This window comes from Phoenix dactylifera, chromosome 11, assembly GCF_009389715.1.
Source record: "Phoenix dactylifera cultivar Barhee BC4 chromosome 11, palm_55x_up_171113_PBpolish2nd_filt_p, whole genome shotgun sequence".
NCBI classification, from domain to species: Eukaryota; Viridiplantae; Streptophyta; class Magnoliopsida; order Arecales; family Arecaceae; genus Phoenix; species Phoenix dactylifera.
In genome coordinates this window covers 8,854,337-8,878,950 of record NC_052402.1, presented here as the reverse complement: position 1 = coordinate 8,878,950, position 24,614 = coordinate 8,854,337, and the positions used below count along the sequence as shown (strand labels likewise).

The following is a 24,614-nucleotide window of genomic DNA, read 5'->3' as shown; positions in this document are numbered from 1 at the left end:
AAATGGTGGTAACCAGCAGCGACCGCAAACCAAAACAGAACAAAAGTTGCAAAATTTTTAAAAGTTTAATCAAGGCCCGTTACGGAGCCTGCGGCCCTGCACTTCGCCCGTTACACGACGGCGTCACAGACGGCAAAATCTAACACAGAAATACAGAATATGCCGCTTTTGTGACCCTAACGGCGGCAGCCAACGACTCCCGCACCTACCGACTTTCCCATGGGGGCATTCTCGTCATTCTTCCTTTCCCAAAATACACCCCCTCAAAAAAGACCTCCCATTCCCAAAATACCGCTCCAAAAATATCTCCCATTCCCAAAATACCGCCCCCTCTCTCTTGGGGTCGAAATCTCCTAATTCTCGCTGTCAAACTCAAACCCTCGCTTCTCTCCCCAAAACCTCTCTCCCGCGCCCATTCTCTCGTCTTCTCTCCCCATCTCCTTCCCCTCATCTCCTTCTTCTCCTCTGTAATTCTCCTTGGATGTCCTTTTTTCGATCGCCGAGGTGCTAGGGTTTCGCCGCCGCCGGCCGCTTGAGCGCCGCCCCGCCGGATCGCGAGAGAGATGGTCCTGGGTTCGAGGCTGGACGGCGGGAGTCAGATAGTCTCCGTTCGGATTAGAAAGACCATCCAGTCCATCAAGGAGATCGTCGGCGACCACTCCGACTCCGATATTTATGCCATGCTCCAGGAGACCAACATGGATCCCAACGAGACGGCCCAGAAATTGCTCAACCAGGGTCGGTTCTTTGGTTTCTGGCTCTCAGTTTTCTTGGCATTGCTTGTTTTCCCCCCATTGTTTGGATTTGCTTCTTGAAAGATCGTAGTTAGTGTTAGATTTTGATAATTTGACTGTAATTTTTTGTTCACTGGTAGTTCTTAACTTTTTCTAGTGCTGAAATAGTCTGATGACACTTGGAGCGTTTTAAATGATCAAAATTTAACCAGTGCAAGCATATATTTGGTGCAACGTTGTTAACCATGGCTAAAGTTGTGATTTTTATGTGGTCAATGTGTTCAAGACCATGCGCTGAAGCTTTGATGCTGCGGTTATGCGGTTAATATTATACAATGACTGTGCACGCCGTTTGCTTGCTTTTATGACTTGTCTGATTAATGCCTTTTGCTCATAAAAATGGCGCATGCTGGTGGCACTAGTTTGTTTAAATTAACATGAAAATGCTGTATTACTAATTCAACAGATAACCTATGTAAGTTGGCTTTCCAACTAACTTAAAACTTATAGTCGGAGTCGTCAGTGAGTATGCTGGGGGCAGGAAGAAGTACGGGACAGTGGTTGCAAGAGGAATTATTTTTCTTTGGAAAATCCGGTTTTCCATCTTTTTGGTTGTTGGTTGGGCAGAAAAATAAAATTTAAGAAAATTATTTTGAGAAAATTGTACCTTCTTTTTTTTTTCTGCAAAAAATTTCTGGAAAAAAGAAATGTGAAACCGAAGGCCCTCTTGGAAAAGTGGGGGTCTTTTAGTTTTCATTTTCAATCTCCAGTATCGTAAAAATTTTGAAAAATGGATTTCCTTTTTCCAAGGGAAAAGCTTTCCTTTTGCTTTTCCTTTCTCCATTGGTTTCTTTTTCAACCAACGAATCCTGAGGCACCAAATAAATAATTAGGCTGTGAAAATTAGAAAGATCAAATTTAGCCACACTTTGAAGATATGTCACATTTTGAAGATAAGATTTGGAAGGAGGGACATTATTATTTCTTTTTTTTTAAAGTCCAGTAGCCATGCCTGGTAATCTTGTGTGCTCGAATTGATGACTTCTACGATTTCTGCCTTTTGTACAATTGTTCTTAGATAATGTAAGGTGTAGTCATAGATGGTTAAAGTATGTATTCAAGTGCGTTCCTTTATTGACTTGGCCAACTTGAAGCAATCCTATTCAACATGACTCATCTGGAGTGGCATGACTTGACCTAATTAGAGCCAAACCGATTAGATTAGACCCAATCCTAGCAAACCAAACGCGCCCTAGCCTGACTCTTCGTCTAACTCAATATTTCAATATCTTAACCTCAAAATAGGCACTTGCACCTTGTTTGGACCAAAGATCGCCGAACCGGTACCGGTAGGCATACTGGTCGGCCGGACGGGTTCCGACCGGTTCAAACCGGTACCACTGCTTCGGCCTCCAAAAGCTCCAAAAATATTTAGCCTAGCCGGTACGGGCCGGTACGGGGGCCGCTTCAGACTGCTACGGGCCGGTACTGTTTTTTAACGTCGAACCGGTAACCGGATTGACTAGAGACTAGACCGATTCAGTACGGGCTGAATCGGTTGGTACGGGCCGGTTCAGCATTCCTTAGTTTGGATTGAGAATTGGAGAGAAGTAAAAGAGAGTATGCGTCGGGGTTAGGGGAGAAGAGAACAAAATGCCAGTTTTTCTTGTTTGGTTAAAAAATTTAGTTGGGAGAGAAGAGAGGAAGGTAAAGTGAGGAGAGAGGAGAAGAGAAATGGGGAGAAGTTGTTTTACTCTGAGCCACCACTTTACTCTTTCGGATGTCTTTTTTGCTCTAGTGTTCATGATTCTCTCCTCTTCCTTTCTTCTCTCTGCTTTTGTGTCCAAAGCTCTCTTGTCTTCTTCTCTTCTCTTGTCTTGTTTCTCTTTTCTTCTTCTCTTATCTACTACATTATCCAAACAAGGCATTGATGTTGGGATCGCTAAATCACAGATTATCGATCTGCATGTTCCCTACTTCTTAGGATTATACTTGATTGCCCTAGCTTCATCCCTCTCATATCTTTGTTCTTGCTACTCTTCTTTTGCCTCTTTTTTTTACTTTAATTGCTGTTGCTTGCTACTTTTACCATCGAAAATGGAGGAAATCTTAGATCTAAACCTGGTTGAAGAACATTGTTCTTTAATAAGACTTCATACAAGGTCGGTGGTACCATCTCGAACCATCTAGTTCAGAGTGTACCGAGCTGTATCGAAGGTCGACCGAGACAGTTCCGACCTTCACATCAAGAAATTGGCAGGGGGGAGAGGGAGAAGGAAAGAGAAGAAAAGAGAGAGAGAGAGGGAGGGAGGGAGAGGGAGAATAAGGGAGGTGGAGAGAGGGAGATGGCGATGGAGAGCGAGAGAGGTGGAGGAAGTGTGGAGAGAGGGCTTTCGAAGCCCTTGTTCTGGCATCGCGGAGGAGAGAGGGCTTCTCTCTTTTCATTAGGAAAGAAGAAGAGGTCCTCAAGCCAACAGAACATCCTTCTTTGCACCAATGACCCTGAGAAGTCCCTTGCTCCCAAGCATGTTGTACTTCTTTCCTTTGTTTTTCTCTCTATCTCTTGTTTCTTTTCTTCCTAAGAAATGTTTTTCTCAAGAGGAAAAGAAGTGATCCCTTAATTTTTGGTGGTTTTACTTTTATCAATTCCATGCTTCTTCTCCTTGCTACTAGGATGGAATAGGAGCACAATTGAAAGCTAATGCCAGGATCCACAAATCCACAAATTTGTACTATTTTCCTTCCATGATTTTGATTTTTGAGTATTTTGAAACATGTATGTTTTGTTTAATGACACAAGCATCAAAGCGATGCATTTTCTCCTCTTGAGAAGATTCGGAGAAATTTTGTAGTGGGATTGATAAGGAATTAAGAATACTGCTGAAGTTTAATGCATGAAGTTGACACCTGAAACCTGGAAGTTTAGCCTTTACTACTACTAATTTTAGATGGCTGTGAAGAGTCATTCTTATCCACGTGAACAAGTTAACTAGTTTAGCGGTCATTCTTATACAAGTATCTAGAAGTTAAATAGGTTATACAGATTAACCAGTATGACCTGTTTATTAAACAGGTTAAGCTGGTTAGGTCGGGTTACCTATTTATTAAACATGAGAGGTTCATGTTTCAAATCCTGGCATGTTTAATAAATAGGTCAGGTTTAGGTTTGAGATTTTTTGACCCGACTGGCATCTGACTAGACCTGTATATGACCTGAACCGACACGATTGCCACCCCGAACTTCACCTTGTAGGATTTCCAGAGGATGCGGTATGCCCTGGGCAACTAAAAATGGAGTGGTATACCTTTAAAGTATGGAGCTACGTGGAACTTGGCTCAGTATTTTGGAGTTTACTATTAAAAGACACTTTAATGTGAGTTATGGTGCATTGACTATGAAATCATTAAGGGTTAAAATTATCAAAATCATAGCAGTTGACCCTTTCAGTGAAGTGTTGGATCCATTTCTTCTTTTAACTAATGTAATATGACATGAAATGTATGTTTTCTGATAAGAGATACCACCAAGCAGTTAATTTAGTCCAGAAGTCGAACTTTTTGTAATATAATTGCGGTGGTTTTTAGTTTCAGCTGAAATTCTGAAATCAAAACCAAAATAAAATTTTTTGAATTCACATGGAACTAAAACAAATCAAAGGTGTCTTTCATAGTGATGGCCAAAATCAATACAAGTCCATATTTAATGAATTTGGGCCATATAAGTTACTTTTGTATTTTGTGCATTTTTGAGTTCAAAAGTTAAATTGATCTTAAATTTTGCGAGTTTTGACAAGATTGGAAACATTTGCAAGAACTTTAAGAAAAGATAAATTGTTTTCAGTATTTAAGGGAATTTTGGGATTTTGACCGATCTTTTAGGGGGAAGAGAAGGAGTTCTGTGATAGATTTGACATTCCTGACTAGGTTCAAAAAAGTTTGAGCCTGGATATTGGAGCTCAAATCCCTTTATAGGGTGTCAATTTCCAAGTCAGAAGAAGTTTTAAATATATTTTTTAGTCCTCCCTCTGGTAAATTTTCTAGGTCAATAATATTGATTCCAGAGACCAAATAGGAGCTTCTCCTGCTAGTTACATGTAGAATCAATCATCTTTTAACTGTATGTCTTATTTGTGGCTTCTGGGGTATAATAAGGTGTGGAAAATCGATGATTTCTATTGAAATGGGTTGCTTTTGAAAGGTGGAATCTGATTGGAGCTTTTTTTCTTGTGGAAGCTAGAAGATAATGTGACTTTTTTCATGCGACCTATTTCGGCCCATTTGTGAAATAACCCATCACTACCTGAATAGCACAATGCCAATTTGAGGCCGCGGGGGAGATCTAGCCATTGACATCTCAGCCCAACGTTGCTGAAGGCTAGAACCTTGCGCTTTCATGAATTTCAAGTGAAAATTTTTTATGCTTTGTATTATAATTATGGATTATTATATTTTTCTTATAAACTATATTATATGCCATAGGCTCGTACTTCGATGGGTATTTTGCATCTCATGTGCTAAAGTAGAATTAAACAATAGTAATCCATATACTTAAAAATGATGTGAAATATAAATTCTTTTTTTTAAAAAATAACTTGCTGAAAATTTGAGCCAAAAACAGTCTATACTTCTGCATGAATCACTATTATAGAATATTCTCTTATTCTAATAAATTTTCTTTACTTTTTTGATCATATTTATCTTTTATATATTTTAACATATTTAAATTTTGTTATTTATTTTGAAGTCTTTCTATTTTGTTATTTATTTTAGCTAGAACTTTGTGGTAGTATTGGAACTGGCTAAACTAAGAAAACTACCAAAAGTGAAACTTAATTATATTGAATGAAAATGAAAGAAAATCTGAATGTCGGAACTTAGATAAGTCCATTCGTATTTCTAGGTATTCATGTGGGGAAGTGCCCCGACATCATGCTTTTTGAAGGCTGTACTTGTGGACTTGGCAGTTGGCATCCATGCTACGCCCCAATGTTACAACATTTCTAGTGAATATGATGATTCTTGTGAAAATGCCATTTTGTTAGGTAATTGACGAATAAGTATTACTCTATTGTGCAAATGAATCCTTTTTGTGTCACCTTATTTAATTTATACATCTTATTTATCCATTGCAGGTCCATTTCACGAGGTTAAAAGGAAAAGGGACAAAAGGAAAGAAGTATGTTGCTCTTTTTTCCTGGCTTTAGAATTTGATCTGAAATCTTATACTTTTTATTTGTTTTAAGTTTCATTTATTTTTAATTATTTTTTAGCAGCTATTTTGTCATCCTGTTTGACATTATTTGTTTATTTTAGTATGCATGTAATTCTATGGTATGTTATATACATATTGCTCATTGCTACTTAGGCACATGATTTACATAGGTGAAAATCTTTTTGATGTATGTTTCTTCCATGTGAAGCTTGATGTTTTTTAGACTTATTTTGCTAAAGCCTTTTAATGTGCCTTTTAGTTGGTCAATCTAAACTGATGCTTTGAGTGACACTACAGGTCTGTAACCTTTCTAGGTGAGAAACAGACGTGGCTATGACATTCTTTTAGGGTTTTGCCATAGTAAAAATGAAGATTGCAGCATAGAAGCAAATTCTGTAAGAGTTCATATTGCCACTTAGATTATGGATGTTGTTAGGTGACACTAGTTAGAGATTATGTATATTATTTTGAACAAAAAATGGAATCACTAGAGATAAGACATGTTATGAAGAAGGGCGGTATAGCCTGTTTTATTAAGTGCAAATGGAAAGAGTTATAGCTGAGGAGATGACAAGCAACTAAAGCCTATTTAATGTTGGAAGGGCAACAATATAGGTGATCACGGAATAGAGGTGGATAAGATGAGATGAAAATTTGTTAAAATAGAAAAAAAGACATAAGTGAGGGCTACTACTTATCATTTCTCATAATATCACTTCTCAAGAAAAATGAAGTGTTAGGGAAGAAGAATATTATTTTCAGTAGCATATATGGTCTGAAAGTAGGTCTCGGGATGGGAAATTATGTAACATCCAGAAAGGTTATCTACAGGTGGGGATACAAATGAGTTTTAGCCAAAGATTTTAATGCATATCATGGTTCCTTTGGTGGATGAGATCAAAGATGTTTTAGTTGATTGTCAATGGCTTACTTAATAATAGAAAATTATGATAATATACATATATAAACAAGTGTAGAAAATAAACCCTTTGCTAATTGCATGCAATTGTTTCCATTTCATTACTCGAATTTTTGCTTTTGGAACAATACTTTTAGACCAAGCCTACATTTCTTGATTCTGAAAAGTCAAATAATGACAATTAGTCCTGTTATGAGATGTCTCCTGTCACGGCATAGTGAGTAAATAACAGCTGTTCTTTAAATCCATATTAAGTATATGTGTGTAGATATGTTTCTGTTATGTATCTGAGTGTGCATGTGCTCATGTGTGCACATATGGGCATATGCATTTTCCCCCTTTTTTTGCGTGTATAGTGGGAGAGATGGTGTTAGTTTGAACCAAAATAATGACTGCTATACCATTATTATCGCTGTTATGTCATATAATGTTGTATACATATAGGACAAACATATTAGATAATAAGATACAGAATAGCTTATCCTCATAGCTACTTTTAATAATATTAGTTGCTACTTACAAAATTTCTCTTTCTAGTTCAGTTATGAACTTGTGAGACACTTATATATTATATATCTCATATCTAAAATGGAACTTTTGTAAAGCAATGAGATGAATGCATTGTGGCAATCATGTGAACAAGCGAGGTGTATTTCATCCATTTTAGGTTCTGTCAATTTTATAACAAGTATCTACAACATGCATGGACGTGAAATCACCATGCATAGATCACCCCTTTTTTGTGGAATGATTGTGAGTTTGTGAATATAATTTTGAAAGCGCCTTTTCAGAATGAGAAAGTAAAAGTCCATGTGGACCGATGAGGTTTTTTCCTCGATTTGTAAAACTGGCCTTTTGGTGGTGGACATCGGGGGTAGTGAAACACTGAAAATTCTATAACCTACTTTTATCAACTTGTTAGTGTTTTTTACAATTAGAAAATTGTTTCATGTCTGATTGTGGATAACTGGGGACAAGGCTTGATGATTATGGTTGTAGTTGTTCTTTTATAAAATTGCTCTAAATGATAATTAATTTTATATTGATAATCATAATAATTATCTTTTTGAGTTTATGCTTCAATTTGTTTCATGGTTATGTTTTTTGTAGTTTCCATCAAAACCAAAAGATTTGGGTTAAGTCAATGCATTCATGAACCTTTTCCTTTTTTTTAGATTTTTTTTTTTTAAATTGATCTATTACAATGTTGAAGAATCAATAAAAGTTTTACAGGCCTAGATGGCAAAGTAAATAATGGTATAGAGCCAAATGACTATTCTCTTGGTCACTTGTCCTCTTCAATGTGTTAGTTACTAGGCTCTTTTCCGTTCAGTTTTCTGATTTTGATGAATGTTACAAGTTTCAAGTCCCTTTTGGTTACCTTTCATTCTGATTTTGATGAGCTCAAATTGGTCACATCTTAGAGCTGCCTGATGGGGGAAATTAAATATTTTTTTTCTTTATCGGTTTGGGATATTTGGGGGATGCACTAAAATTAGAGTTATGATCTAGGGGCTTTTAGAGTTTGTATTTGTATTTCCATCTTTGGTAGGGTTTTGAAGCTTATTTTACCATAATGTTACTCTTTATGGACAATTGCTTTGGACTTCCTTTTTCATATTTTTAAAAGTTATGAATTAAACATGATTTGCTCATTGTCTTTTCCTTCAACAGAGAACGATGTCAAGAGAATTACCAATAAAGAACTATGTGAAGAGAAATATAAGGAAATGACATGGTACAATTTGAATTGTTTAGTTACAACCTGTGTACTTTTTAGAATAAATGCACGTGTCTTATGCCTTGTTAGTTTGACACTTTGGAAAGCAAGTATGGTCCTATATGTATCATGTAAAATATGTAATTATGATTAATACAGAAAAAATATTTGACTTGGTCAATCGACATTAAGTTCAACTTGTCTCGTGTCATGATTATAGGGAACTTATGTCAAGCATCACCCTTAAACTTAAGGTGGATGAGACAACAAAAAGTTTTCCATGATAAAGACCTTATTGATCCAAGGTAGTCAAAAACAAACGACACCTTTAAGGCGGTAGGACCATTATTGCTCAGGGCGCTATGTGCCAAGAAGGTGATTGCCTGAATAAGATGAGGCGCTAACTTATAGAAAGTTCTCTAGGGGTTGTGTGACTGCCTACATCTGGGACATGTTGCTTCCCAGGTGCAGGTGGATAGATGCAGGTGTTTGGTTGCCTGCAATTGGGTCAAATGCAGGCAACTAAGTTGCACCCTATGGCCCTTTTGTTGCATTTAGTGATGCAATCAAAAATTGCCGCATCCCAAGATGCAAGCTCTAGCTTCAGCCTTAAAGGGCTACGATCACCTTCTTTCTCTCCAATAATCACATGATAATAATATTACTATGATTCTAATAAGGAAAAATTATTATAATATTATCATAATACGATATAATAATATAATATTATTATAAAATGAGAATATAATATAAATTGGCAGTTAATATGAAGATTTACAAATACGATAATTATTATTACAATAATATAATGATAATCATGTCAGTTGCAGGCTGATTACATCCTCTCCATGTTAAACAACCAAACACAAGAATTGCAGTTACAACTTTTAGATGCAAGCAAGCCAAACAGATTCTTGTAAATACAAATGGAAGTTGCAGATACTTTTAGAATGAAGGCAACCAGAAACTGCTAAGTGCATTATAAATATATATTATTTGTATGTAAATGCATGATAAGCATGGTAAAATTAATCATTATAGGCTTCTAACCTTAACATCATCCTAACTCAATAATCATCTTGAGCATTAGATTATCATGTTCCAGATTTTTCAAAAGATCACATCAAAGTACCACTTTCCATAACATATTTGTACAGGAAAGCCTACCCAAAAATAGCCACCGGACATCCTAAATTAGCTCTTAAGTTCAAACATGACGACAAAATACCATTTCCAAGACATGTTTGATGTTTCTTAAGAAAACATAAAAATGTAATTTGCTGAACATTTTAGAGCAGCCCATTATTTATAAAGGCTCCAATAGCCAATTGCAATTACCTCCAAAATTGTATAAAAACATTTTGGCATGCTTTAGAGATTAGAAATCCCAAAGAAAAAGGGTACTTAAAAGTTTAGCTGAATTTAAGCATTTAAGATGATGGAGGAATTGTTTAGGAGAGAGTACAGAGTGCAGAAAAATTCGCAACTCAGATTGAAATGGAGCACAGTGGTCTATGTTGATGGTCAAATCTGCAAAACGAGAAGCAGATAGTGAAGGAGGTTAAAACTTGAAAGCATTATGTTATTTCAGGAATGAAAAGAAGGTTTGGTTGCTAAATGCTGGACGGGCTTATCTTGAAATGCAACACCAGTGGTTCATGATGTTTGTGTTTAAAAGTTGGTACTTAAAAGTTTAGCTGAATTTAAAGCATTTAAGATGATGTAGGAAATGTTTAGGAGAGAGAACAGAGTGCAGAAAAATTCGCAACTCAGATTGAAATGGAGCACAGATGGGCTATGTTGATGGTCAAATCTGCAAAAAGAGAAGCAGATAGTGAAGGAGGTTAAAACTTGAAAGCATTATGTTATTTCAGGAATGAAAAGAAGGTTTGGTTGCTAAATGCTGGATGGGCTTATCTTGAATGCAACACCAGTGGTTCATGATGTTTGTGTTTAAAAGATGGTAGATGTGTTTGGAACAAAATATGTTGAAAGATGTCTGATAGAACAAAAAGGTTATCTGATGTCTGTATCAAAATGCGAATAAGGATGCCCAGTGAATTGTGATCAATTGGAAGAATCCATCTTTGGATTGCTTCAAGTAATGGTATTTTGATTTTTTCTAATAGCACACCTTGGAAATCTTTTATGATATGATCATCTTCATCTTTCTGTTGAATAAGCATTAAAATTCTTTTGTAAGATGTTTACCATCCACAATTTTTGTAGCAACCATGATGAGTACCTTGTTTTGTTAGTGCCATGTCAATTTTATTACTGCATCCATTCATGCATTTGATGAAGTAGATTTGGTTATTTTGAATATCGTCGTTTTGATTTTATATTAATTTATACATACATTATCTTGGCCTCAGCATACAGGGTATATGGGTTCTGGTGATACTAAAACAAGTGTGGAACACAACGTACAATGGACGAAATCTCATGCTTCATGGGATCGAAATGCTCGGAGAGATGGTTTTACTGGAAAACTGGCACCTGGTAATGCAAATTCCTGTCAGTTTTTATAATTGTTTGGTAATTAAGGGGATATAAGAATTGTGCTATAGGTGCTGGAGTGCATATCAGTTAGGAGTTTTAAGTTTCATTAGACACTGCAGCTTACAATGGGTGTTTTAGTTTAAGTTAGTGGTTGCAAAGGTGACTACTTTGTGTTATTGTTTATTTGTTTAACTCAACTCAAGTCAACTCAACTAAGCCTTGATTCGAAACTAGTTAGGGTTGGCTATATGAATCCTTTGCCTCCATTCTGCAAAGAGAATTTTTATTTGTTTGATGATTTATAATAATTTTTTGCTATATAGGTGAATTGATCTGGAGTGTACTGTTCATATTATTACCTGTTTATATATATTACTTTTATTTTTGAAAGGATCTTAATGCTATAAATTAATTTTATGATTTTATATCTGAAGAATAAGACATTACTAATGCAGGAATCAGCCGAGAATTTCGTATTGTGAGGGACAACAGAGTAAACCAAAGTGCCAATAGGGATGTTAAGCCAGAGTCAATTCAACATTCAGCTTTTGGCAGTGAACAAGTTGTATCAAACGTTCTGGAGAACAGGTGTAGTTGTCTTTTCTTTTCCCTGGCTCATTCATCTCATTATACTTGTTGCTTAAGCACTTCCACTGTTTTTATTTCTAGTGTTAATGTCAAAACTTTGATAATAGGTCTATCAGATTCCTTCTTTTCTATTCAATGAGCAAAACCAGCAATAAGATTGTTCATGCACAGATTTGCTTGTTTTCATTCCCTTGTGCCGATGTTGGCATTTTTGTTTTATTTTTTTTTTCATTTTCTTTGTAGGTTACATTATTTATTGATGTTGTAGTAGTTACAGTTAGAATTGGCTACTGTCTTACTTGTTTCATGGCAATACGACATAAGTTTAATCTTTATAGTGATTTAGCATTTTGATGTTTATAACCTGACAATTAAATGACAACCATAAATACAAAGCTCTATCATCTGTCACAATTATCAAGAGGTGTATTTTATTCTGATTTGTACGAAAAATTTATTGCTAGCTGCTCTTCTGTATGCTTCAGAATGTCTGGTGGAAAATAGGTTTATTAGTTCATGGTGAGCAAAGGATAATGTGATAGGGAATTGATTGAGATGGTGTAGACTTGTACACAAGTATCTGACGGGGCTTAGTATGGAGGGATATTTTAGCCCCTGTTGAAGGATGTTGAATTATGAGGGAGGACCTGGGTAATATGAATGGAAATTGTGGGAAAGGATATTGGGAAGTTCAAAACTAGGAATCAAGGATACTTCAAATTACATGCCGTGTTGATATTAGATATATATCAGCTACTGTCACTTGTTGGATACTTCCTGGTACGTGTCCAATACTCATGGAAAGAATCCTATTTTTTAAATTTAAAAAAACTTTCCACATACTTCTTGCATACACTCGATATAATTCCCAAATACCTACAAAATGAGAGATATTAAACTTTTTATGATGAATAGTCAATTTTGTAGTCTATGATGTTAATATGGAATATGGGTTGAAGTGAATGGTGATTAAATGATGCGCTTGTAAAATTTGCTACTATCATATAAAGTTCAGAGTTCAGACTATGTTATTTTTGCTAGCGTACTATGCATTTGGATACTTTTTTATACTCATATGCATATGTATATATATTTGTGTATTTATATGTGCATGTATGAATGTATAAATACAAATATATTCATTGACGTATCCAAGTCGTACCTGTATCCTACTTTTTTAATGTTTGTCATATTGACACATCCGTATTGTGTCATATCCACGATACCTATATCCCATATCTGTATCCGTGCTTCATAATCTTGAAATAACATTAGGGGTGGCTGTAAATTGGGAATTTTGGTTTCAAATCCATTTTTGGTTATCTTTGCTTATCAAGTGATGATGCAGCTAATTTTATGTGGTTTTGGTAGGTTAAGTACATTTTCTGTTAATTTGCTGGTTTTGGATATGATATATGATGTTTCAGATTCCCCTCAAAGCCAATATATTTTGAACAAAATCATATCCAAGTTGCCCTACCCATCTGAGACGAGGTAAAACATTTGGTGTCAGAATTGAATTACTTATTAATATATCACAAGTTTGAAGTTTTGCCTGAAATAAAATGTCATAGATAAAACTTTATAACCTGTTGTGTCACAGAGGCATTGGGTGTATGAGACACTCTCATGCCAGTAATCCTTTGAGGCTTTGACTGTTCACATCTTTATTTTTGTGTATTCATCCAAGCAAATCTTCATTGCAGAAAAGCTAAGGAAAATTTTCCTCCCCATACTGTTGTAGCAATCAAGCATAGCTTCAGTATATATTTTTTCCATGTGGAGATTACCCATATTGATGGATTGTCCTGGTTATTCATTTCCTTCTCCTTGCTTGTAGAGGTTCCAACTATAGCATCTTTGTCTGCATTCTCAATACCATTCAAACATCATTACCTGGTGCTTGGCGCAGGTATTACTTGTGAGGGTGCTGCAACAGTTTTAAACTGTAGACCCTAAAAAAACAACATTGAGGCACTTTTAATATATGAATACTAGAATCAAATAAGGAAATCAATTTATATTTATTATTAAAATAAGTTAGATTAAGTATTAACCTGTGGTACTTTAACCAAAATTTTGTACTTTATTGTGTATCGTATCAATAATCAGTGGAAAAAAGAAAATAAGTTTGATCCAATTATGCTCAGTAGATGTGTCTAAGTTTAAGCTAAAATTGTTGAATGCCTAAAATTGTTGAGAATTGTGGTACCATAACTGTACTTGATTGGACCTTTCTAAGAAACAGTTTCAAGTACCAACACTTTTTGTTGACATAAGCAGTATACTCTGTTTTGGGAATGCCTTGAAGCAAGGTTCGCTGTATCGGTACCGGTAGGCGTACGGGTCGCCTACCGGACTGGTACGATTCCGGTTCGTACTGGTGGTTCCGGTACGAACCGTTATTTTTTATTTTTCTGCATCTGCGTGTGGGGGCGTGCGCGGATGCGCGTGCCGCCATTAAATACCACAGAGTGGCATTAATGATCGCGGGCGCGCTGCCCCGCGTTGACGGGGAATTGGGCGTGCGGGGGAACCGCGCGCGGGGTGCTCTTCCCCAAGGGAAAAGGGCCACGCGCTTTGACACCACAGGGCTGCGCTGTAGTCTAAAAATCCACAGCGCGTGGCGTTGTGGATAAAAAAAATGTACCGGTGCGAACTGGCCGGTACACGACCGATATGCATGCGTACCAGTTGGTTCCGGCTCGAGATGGCCTGGAACCGGTTTCTATGCTCCGTTGTACCAGTTTCAGGCCGGACCGGTTCGGCCGGCGAACCTTACCTTGAAGCTTTCTTTTATCCCACATGTCCATGTGTCTTGAAATATTGGCACTCCAAAAGTCCCAAACATTCAAGTGTTTAAATAGCATAGAGTTGCATGTAGTCCATAGCAAAGAAACCAGGAAAAAAGTGAAGAATACAAGGCACTGTTCAAAGAAATCAGGAAAATAGCGAAGAATACTAGGTAAGGCTCGCCGTCTCGGTACCGGATCTTGTACTAGTACCATCTTATACAGTGTTGGTATGTAGTATAGTACAGTAAGGTTCAGTGTATTGAGTATTGGTATGGTACGGTACACTTAGTACAGTACAATATGAACTAGTACAACAAACTTTGATACAAGGCATTGTTTCTACAGAAACAACATCTCCAGCTATCATGCATTTGGATGATGAATCTTGAGAGGGGAGTGAAGGGGATTTATATTTTTATTTTACTCTTCAACCTTGAAACCAAGGTTCGTCGAACTGGTCCGTACCGGCTGGCTCGGGCTGTTTCGGACCGGTCCGGGCTGGAACCGGTACAGCGGAGCTGTGGAAACCGGTTTCAGGCCATCTCAGGTCGGAACCGCCTGGTACCAGTGCAAACCGCCCGGTTCGCACCAGTACATTTTTTTTTAATCCACAGTGCGCGGTGCTGTGGATTTGTAAACCACAGCGCGACACTGTGGATTTTTAAACCACAGCGCGATGCTGTGGTGTCAAAGCATGTGGCCCTTTTGGGCCATGCGCTCCCTCGGGAAGAGCACCCGCGCGGGACCGCGTGCCCGCGCGCGTTTTTTCGCCCCCGCGCTGTTCCGTGCGCTGGGAACGTCGCCCCCATGTGGTTCCTCCGCCCTCTCGATTCCTTGCCAGCACGGGGCAGCGCGCCCGCCGCACGATCATTAATGCCACAGAGTGGCATTTAATGGGGGCACGCGCATCCGCATGCGGATGCGGAAAAAGAAAACAAAAAGAAAATGGTTCGTACCGGCTGGTTCCGGTACGAACCGGAACCGTACCGGTTCGGTAGGCGACCGGTACCGGTACGGCGATCCTTGCATTAAACAAATATATGCCATGCAATGGTTTCATGTGAAACTGACTCCTTTTAGATTTCCTCAGTGACCTTGATAAATACTTTGTATAAATGTTGGGCTTATGCATAAGGAGCTCATAAGCAAATTCTAGTAAGTTCCCAAACAACATTTATTAACTCATGAATGACAGCCACTTTACTCCAAAATCTCCTACATAATTTTGATTTCTATTGGCAATTCCCTTGTTATGTCTGGAGTCTGGACCTTATAAATTTGAAAATTAACTGTGGAACAAATACTTGTCTGGTCGCATTGTTTAACATAAACTTCCTTTTTCAAAAATTGATGGTCATAGCAACCCCATAAAATTAGTTTGTATATTGGAGTCAAGAACCCCAAGATGGTGGTCTGAAATGGTCCCTTTTTCTCGCTAGCAATTTAAGAACTTAATTTTTTCATCATTACTTTTTGTTTATATGGCATTCACTGTCCTATTTCTCTTCCCATCTTCTGTTTTAAGTTTTTCAGCTTCTAACCAGTTTAGTTATTTCATCTGAAAGTAATGTGACTGGATTTTTACATGGTAATGTTTTTCCCTTTAATTTTTGAAATTGGCAATGTGGAGAATAGACACTGTTTTCCAGATATCCTTGTGCCATGCCCTGAAATCTTTATTTGTAAATTGCATATCGTTAAGGATTTAACTCTTTTATCCTAATTTAGCATCCTTTGCTCAAATTCACTTCTTCTTTGACCATCAACATTCAGGTGAAAATGTGCAGTCATTCTCCTATAAAGCTTAATTTAATGGAAAAAGTATTTTTAGAGTTATTACGTTTTGATTTTCTAACAGGCATGCTTTTCCTTCCTTATCTGGATGCATTGAATATATGAAAGTTATATTTGCTGATTTTTTATGGTAATTTTATATGTGATGTTTCATCTTGATTCTGCTTTGTTTAGTTCATATGCTATTTCATCTTGATTCTGCTTGTTACATTTTTACTACTCTTTATGCATTGACAGTATGTTGCCATTTTTGCTTAATGTTTTATACTTTTTTTGGGTAATAGCAGTTTTCTTCAACAAAACTGGGCAGAAAGCAGATGCATGCATCTTATTATCTTCCAAAATAGCTTGTTAGGCTGATATTGTATTTTATATGGTTTATGTGCAAGGTCTTAAAGATATTCTTATTGATATATGATACAATGAGGCCAGTTCTCTTTCTGCTATGCAGCAGTCTTATCAATCCTGCTGGTAGTGTTTGCATGTGTTCACATTGAACTATAATGAATATTTGTTAGATCTTTTTGGTATGGTTGCTAATCCATACTTTTCCACTGTAGCTCTGCTTGGGTTCCAATCGATCAGAAGAACATGGTTTCCAAGAACTCGGAGGGGCACATCCCATCTCGAGGTGGAAGTGAGCCCCGTCATTCTGGAGCAGATCATGCCAAATATGCAGGCTCAGGTGGCAGTCATAAGCCATTACTACCCGAAGAGACACAACCAACAGTCTCTACTTCACAGGCACAGGAGGTCCCCAATAGTTCGAAGTCACAATCTAAATTGACATCAACCAACTCTATCATTGGGGTGTGCTGTTCATCTTCAGATCCAGTTCATGTTCCATCTCCTAGTTCCAGATCAGCTGGAACAGTTGGTGCTATTCAGCGTGAAATAGGAGCAGTGGGTGTTCGGAAACAGTCTTCTAATCATCCAACTTCTCATTCATCTGTTTCAAGTGGTTCCTTTTCAGTTCCTTTATCAGGAAAAGATACCTCATTGCTTGCAAAATCATCGATTCAATCTGCTGCAGTGTCTAAGAACAATCAATTCATCCAAACACCTTCTTCAGAGCCTATCTTGTCTAGCACATCTTTTAGCAGATCATTTTCAGTTGGTCAACACCATAGCAGGCAGCCTGTGGGTCATGGGAAAGGTACAGTTCTCATTTTATTCTTTTAACCTTTGCATTTCTTGTGAGATATCCGTTGTGTAAAATTGCAAATATGCTTATTACCGGTTGTCTTATTTACATAAGTATTGCTTAATGTCAGTTCACTACCCAATATGCCATAATATCATCCATTTCTGATATAGTAACTACAAGCTCCAGTAATCTTGTTTCATAGCTAAAATGATAACTTGAAAGTTGAAACTATTTTTCTGTATGAAATGACAGTCTGAACTTCTAGTTTATCTTATATTTCAATTCATATGTCATAGTACATGTATAAAACCTGTTAACTTTGTGTTTTGAAGGAAAACTAATATCATTTTGTATGAAGTATTTTCTTCTTGTCAAATTGCTTGTTATTGGTAATTGAAGGTAAAAGACATAAAATTCAAGGATGAGTTCCAAAAAATGCGGACAAGAATTCTTACCAGTTTGATGTTCTCTTGGAGAAGTACTAGTAGCTGGAGCTAATTTTTGATGTAGCGGATGGACGATTAGGTGCACCAAAACTATACATAGATGTTGTGTTGCAATTATGATTATAATCATGAAGATATTTTATCCTGTTGGAGAAAGCATGACTTTCAATAAAGCCGAAGTTCTGTCTTAGGACTACTTGAAGGGGAGATGAAACTAATAGTGGAAGGTTGTTTATCTTATGCTTTGTGATGGGTGAGAAGATTGGAGCATTGCCAATAAAATCAGCTATTTTTTTTGGAAGAATGCCTACAAGAAAGTTTGAAATATGTACAGATGAAACAATGGCATGTTCAATAAACTTGTGAGAGTTTTTTTTTTTTTTTTTATAATACTAGGGATGGTAGTAACCTTGGAGTTGACCTCACTGGACCTAACACCCTCTTCAATTGCACCTTTACACCCAAGCCTGGCGAATGTCACATGGCTGTGTAAGTTTTACCCCTCTTCTGTGGGTTAGACTATTATAGTGAGAGGGCTTGCTGTGGCCCATTGTTAGATGAGGGAGTGATGTTTCTGCTGTGGTACTATGAACTGTGCTTCCTTTGTGGTAGAGAGAGAGAGAGGTTGTTACTTAGCCAATAAAGAATTTTGAAAGAGGGGTCTCTCTAGTGTTTGGCATTAGTGGCATGATAGATTCATCATGTTTACCAGAGCAATTTTGGGTCACTTGTTCTGACTTGTTGACACAAAATTTTACTTGATTGACCCATCAGGCCATGTTGTTTACTTGACCTAAAACAAATTTTGGGTTGCTTGTTGATCATAATCAACCCGTTTGCATCACTATATTGAAGTAAGTGGAAACTTTGTCCAATTAATTGAATATTAATATTGTTGTTAGAATTTTTGTTTTCGATATATATTTAGTTTGAAATCATGTCTTAATTAATCGAGTTACATGCTTTTCTACTTTGTAAGCACTTCTTTAGGAATCATGCTTGAGTTCTTGGCTCTTGGCTTATATATATCTGTACTACATACAGAAACAACAGTTTTGAATTTGAGAAATATTCCATTCTGTTTCTGTCATTTTTCTTCTAGAACTGCCCTTCCACCTCATTTACAATACATAAGTAACTCCTATTTAGATAAATTTGATTTGTTTTAAAGGTGAAATAACTGAAATCATAGCTGTGAAAAAAGGAAAGAAAAGTACAAATTAGATTCTAATTACTCTTTTTAAGGTGACAAGACAAGGGGAAAAAAAGAAGATATCCCATTATTCTCTTTAAAAGTTATATACAATATAAAATTTTAAATTTTACTTTTCTACATGCATGCATGCATAGATGGATAGATATATAGATCCATAAATACATACTATATATACATAGACAGATTGTTTCTTGACTAGACTTCAAACGTCTATTGTGAAAGCAGTTACATTATTAAGTGGAATGAATATTGAGAAGATTTCATCCAAGGTCCGCCGTACCGGTACCGGTCGGCGTATCGGTGGCGGCCCGGACCGGTACGAAACCGGTCCCGTACCGGTCCGTACCGGTGGCGTACCGGTCCCGTACCGGTTCTTCAACAATAAATTACCGGTACCGGATTTTACGCTGATCCGGTACCGGTCCCAGGCCGGACCAGTACGTACCGGCTCGTACCGGCCGGTACGGACCGGTACAGCAGACCATGATTTCATCCAAATTCTGCAGCTTTAGGAGCTTCCAGAGAACAAAGTAAATTAGTGATACACATCAAATGAGGATCATTGTTTGCAGAACCGACCCAAACCAGGTAGTTCGGCTTGTATCAAATCGAACCGACGCCAAGTTGGAAAACGGTTCAGTTAGGTCGGGACGGTTCGGTTATTAAACCCCTATCTTACCCTTGGTTCATCGCAATAGAACCCCTCCCCAACCCCCTGATTCAATTTTAAACCCCCTTGACCCTGCTCGCGTTGGTTCAAACCTCCCTGCCTCCCACTCGACGATCGTTCGAGAGTCTCTCCCCCCCCCCCCCCCCCCCCCCCCCCCCCCCCCCCCCACGACGGTTCGAGCTCACAAACGTTTGAGGGTTGCAATCATTCGAGAGTTTCCTTATGGCAGTCGAGGCATGCCCCCCTCCTCCCCTTTCGAGGGTTTTGATAGTGCTAGACTTGCTCCCTCTCGGCCGTCACTGGTAAGCCCTCGGTTCTTCCCTTTCCCCACCCCCCGCTTCCTCCCACTCTCCTTTTCTCCTTCTCCCCCTCCCTCTCCTTGTTTTCGGTTTTGGTATGCCATGGAATGGCATGGTCCCGTACCGTGCTGAAGCAGTCACTGGCCGGTATATCCTTCAGTACTAGTTCGGTAAACCTTGACAGGGATTAAAGAATATTGATGCATTGCTGAAAGAAAAGAGATGTTGTTCTTAGATTGAGCAGAGAGGTTAGGCAATGGTCTATTTGTTCAGAAAATGGAGGGCTACAACAGAGACTTTGCTAACAAATTTTGAGTCCTGACAGTGGTTAAGCTACTTTGACCTATGAATCATCTTCTGAGTGGCTAGCCCCCTATCTTTTAGATGAAGCACAAGTCCTCATGTTCATTGTTGTTATTCTATGATTCTTGCTTTATTTTACAACTTATAAAAAATAAAGATTTTGGCTTGAGAGTAGGCCTTACTAGAGTTTGACAATAATGAAATACCACAAAAGAGTCTTATCCCATTCATATCATATACCATGTACATTAAGTTGGCTTTATCGATCAAACTATGATACATCAATGTTTCAATTTTCAAATAATTATATGATTCATTTTCAACATGTCATTAACTATACTAAATCTACATTATTTAGGCTTGGCACAATCGCTTAACATATATTGGGACAGTTATAAGATTTTATATAGCCAATCTTTTATGGAATGCTACCTGTTGTCTCTGATTTAGAGAGAATGTAACATTGGTTGACTTGATAACAGAATGATGGGAAGGATTCACTTCTGATCTCTTGGGCATATTAGCAGAGCTGAATCTTTGAAGAGTGCAGCAACATTTGTTGTTTGAGCAATTTTTTTTTAGTTCGTTATTTATTGGCTCATTTATCAGGAGATACAACTCTTCTTGGAAAATGTGAGAGGTTGTTATTGAGTAAATGGTGATCTTTTTTTCGGCTACCAAATTGCAATCTTTTCTATCATCAACTATGTTCAGCCATTGGTCAAACATTATTTTTTTTCGAACTGTTCATATGCCACATTAGTTAAGATGTTTAGGGTTTAGCTTACTTTATATAATTCTAGTGAACATGGATAATGCAAATAGCAAATTATACAAAAAAAGGAAATTTATTATATCTCAGGTTTTGAGAAGCTTTGAGGTAAACTTGCGTGTACAAATTTGGGCTTGAACTTATAGATGTTAAATTATATATTGTAAATGATATAAATTGTCAATCCTGAGTAGATGGAACAATTATGTCTGCTATACTGATTTTGTTACATACAAATTCTGAATATTTGGTTAAACAGCCATGCAGTCCAACATGGAGTGGAAACCAAAATCAATTCAGAAGGCGGCTGCGATTAGTCCTGGTGTGATTGAAACAGGTTCAACCTTTTCCCATGCTGATGGTTCTGGTAGCTCAAACCCAGCGGATGTTCCTGGCTTGTCAGAGAAACTTTCACAAATTAACATTTTGGAAACTCAGCATGTAATCATACCTCAGCATCTTCAAGTGTCAGAGTCTGAACATACGCAACTGACATTTGGTAGTTTTGGAGCTGGTTTTGACTCCACCAAGGGGTTCACATCTGCTTCTCAGGCTTCTGAAAATGCACAAGAGACCAGCAATGAACCTACTCTAAGGTATTGCCTTTTTTCCTCCTTATATTTTGATTGTATTTCCTACAAGAACCATGGTATGATTTTGGTATTAATATCTCATAATGCTGAAAAATGACTATTGTTGGTTTTATTTAACTTCTCAGCTTTAACTATCCAACGGGGAAGTCATATATGGTTGCATGACTTTTTCTTTGCTTTCTGTTCTTTTTATAAGCCCATTTGAAAGTTGATAGTTGAGGGCTTGGATGCCTTCTCCCATCAACTGCTATTATAGTGTAGGATTGGCGTCACTTTTTTTTTTGAGTGTTCAGTTCTAGATAGGGCAGTATACTTATATTTAATTTGATATCTGCAGTATACTAGCAACTGGCCCACTGGGCTCCAGCGAGGATGCCTCTGCCGCTGACCAAGGAGATTTTGTGGATGGCCAATCTAGAACTTCCCAACCTGACTCTACCACATCATCTACAGAATCTGAGGAAGCACAACCTGAAAATAGCGGGTCCTTAAGCCCTCATAATATTGGGAGTTTCGAGGAAATTGGGTTGGTCCAAAGCCCAAGCCCTCCCTACAGTTCAGCAGAACCACAGCAACTACAGAATTCATCAACCCTGTCAAGCTTCCTGGTAAGTCCAAATATCAAGTATGTTGAGAATCTGTTTTGTGTTTTAAATGCGAAATATGGAAGCCAGTTTTTCAAGATATGCTGACACGTTTGACAATTTGGTTGTAAGATTGTAATTTATGCTTAAAGAAGATAGTATAATACTTGTAAAAATAATAACTTTTTTCTTTGAAACAGGCATACGACCCCCAAATGAGTTATGGTGCCCCATTTTTTAGGACGATGATGGAAGAAAATGTGAGCTCACAAGGTTTATCTTCACTGTCTGAGGTACCTTGGCTTGCTTCCGAACCTATTCAGATGCCTTCTTTATTGTTTTCCTTGCTATATATGTCTTATAACTGTTCGTTATGCTTTAAACCTTCTGTCCATTGTTTTTCCTGTCCCTACTTTCCCTGACTTCTTTTGTTTATAGAGCCGATCACAGTGGATTCATTTGGAGCTTTCCCTTCTTTTTGCCCATGTGACAATTCCTCCACCCAAAACATGACTGAAACTGAAAATTTTAATTAGTTTTTGGTTGTTTTAGGCAGCTGAAATTTCAATCCTTGATATGATCTGATATTGTGAGAATTTCGAGATGTCCTTAAGTGGCATATTTTATTCTATCCTTAATTATTGCCACCATTCAACACTTTATGCCTGCAGGCCCTGAACTCGCATTCAATGAGCAGCAGCTCTTCAAGCTTTGCCATGGTTCAGCAGCCACCACCAATTCAGCCACAGCAGCAGCCAGTAGCTCAGTTGTATCCACAAGTTCCCATCTCACACTACCCGAATTTTGTGCCATATCGTCACTTATTTTCTCCAGTTTATGTCCCACAAATGGCCATGCCGAACTATTCAAACAACCCTGCATATCCTCATCCATCAAATGGGAACAACTATTTTCTGATGCCGGGAGCAAACTCGCACGTAACTGCAGGTAGCATGAAGTATGCTACCTCACAGTATAAACCTGTTCCTGTAGGAAGCCCAACCGGGTATGGAAACTATGCTAATCCTGCTGGATTCACCATCAATTCTCCTGGTACTATTGGCAGTGCTGCTGGCCTTGAAGATGTAAGCAGGATAAAATACAAAGACAACAGCCTCTATGTTCCAACACCCCAGGTATGATCTAATCCTCAGCATTTCATTTATGGTTGAAAATGAATCGAAAACAACTACTTCTTGGCCAATCAGGTGAATCGAGGCAGTTTTACACTTTGATGGTTGCATGTTTATGCTCATTTGTTTGATGATGATGCTACATTTCTATGATTGTTTGATATCATGGATGTCTATGGATGAAACATACTGGAACAGATCTTTAAGCTTCTTGATACAAAATTTCGTGCTTTCTTTCCCCCCCAAACTGTGATCGACTTGATCCATAATATAATATGTTTTGGTTTCCTATTATGTTCCAGGCAGAGACATCTGATATCTGGATTCAGACGCCACAAGAGCTTTCGAGCTTGCAATCTGCACCATATTATAATTTATCTGGGCAAGCACCACATGCAGTTTACATGCCAACCCATGCTGGTCATGCTTCGTTCAATGCCGCAGCACAGTCATCTAATGTTCAATATCCAGGCTTGTACCATCCACCACAGCCGGCCTCCGTCGCGAGTCCCCATCAAATGGTGCACCAGCAGGTCCCATCAGCCCTGGGTGCGAGCGTTGGAGTTGGAGTTGGAGTGGCACCTCCTGGACCCCAGATCGGGGCCTATCAGCAGCCCCAGCTTAGTCACCTGAATTGGATGGCCAACTTTTGAAGGGGTGGTATCATATGGTCAGGGATGGAAGTAGCATCATACACAGATAGGTGCTGAAGCTTTATTTGTAATGGAAAGCACTCTTTTTTACTGTATGGCAAGCCAAGCCAAATCTAAGTAATAGTCATTCTTGTCTGGTGCTTTTGCCTCGTAGATCAACTAGTCTAATACCCCACTGGAATGACCCTAACCTGTATCACATATTATGCATTCTGGGATGCTGGAGTTGAGCATATCTGATATGAATAATTGACAACAGGTGTTTATAAAGCTGACTGAAATTTGTGGAAAGAGAGATGTAATAAAATATTTTTGAGATGGTGATTTCTATAGAATTGATGGTTGGGTTGTTGAAGCCATACAGAGGTGGCAAATTCTTGAGCTCGATGAAATGATAAGCAAGTAACCCTTCCTCGGAAGCGAAAAGTGTGTTTCCTTGTGATGAATCATTTGCAGGGGATTGATGGTTATCCAACATGATCATAACCATAACCATCATTTGTGGGTTGATGACTCGTAGCAATGAAAGACAAG

At 37.9% G+C, this 24,614-nt stretch overlaps 1 protein-coding gene across 1 annotated transcript; it reads left to right on the top strand.

Annotated features, from left to right (window-relative positions):
* Positions 1 to 313: 313 nt before the first annotated feature.
* LOC103703266 (GBF-interacting protein 1-like) lies at positions 314 to 24,415 on the top strand. Its single transcript, XM_008786049.4, has 10 exons — positions 314 to 738; positions 5,867 to 5,910; positions 10,961 to 11,087; positions 11,543 to 11,675; positions 16,825 to 17,420; positions 21,377 to 21,713; positions 22,048 to 22,318; positions 22,495 to 22,587; positions 22,966 to 23,430; positions 23,730 to 24,415. The coding sequence occupies exons 1-10, from the start codon at positions 564 to 566 to the stop codon at positions 24,078 to 24,080; spliced, it is 2,592 nt and encodes an 863-aa protein (XP_008784271.2). The 5' UTR covers positions 314 to 563; the 3' UTR covers positions 24,081 to 24,415.
* Positions 24,416 to 24,614: the final 199 nt, after the last annotated feature.

Coding starts and splice junctions, on each gene's coding strand:
- LOC103703266 (XM_008786049.4), top strand. CDS start 564: ATGGTCCTGGGTTCGAGGCTGGACGGCGGGAGTCAGATAGTCTCCGTT. Junction 5,911..10,960: donor AAAGGGACAAAAGGAAAGAA/GTATGTTGCTCT, acceptor TCTTGGCCTCAG/CATACAGGGTATATGGGTTC. Junction 21,714..22,047: donor AGCAATGAACCTACTCTAAG/GTATTGCCTTTT, acceptor TGATATCTGCAG/TATACTAGCAACTGGCCCAC.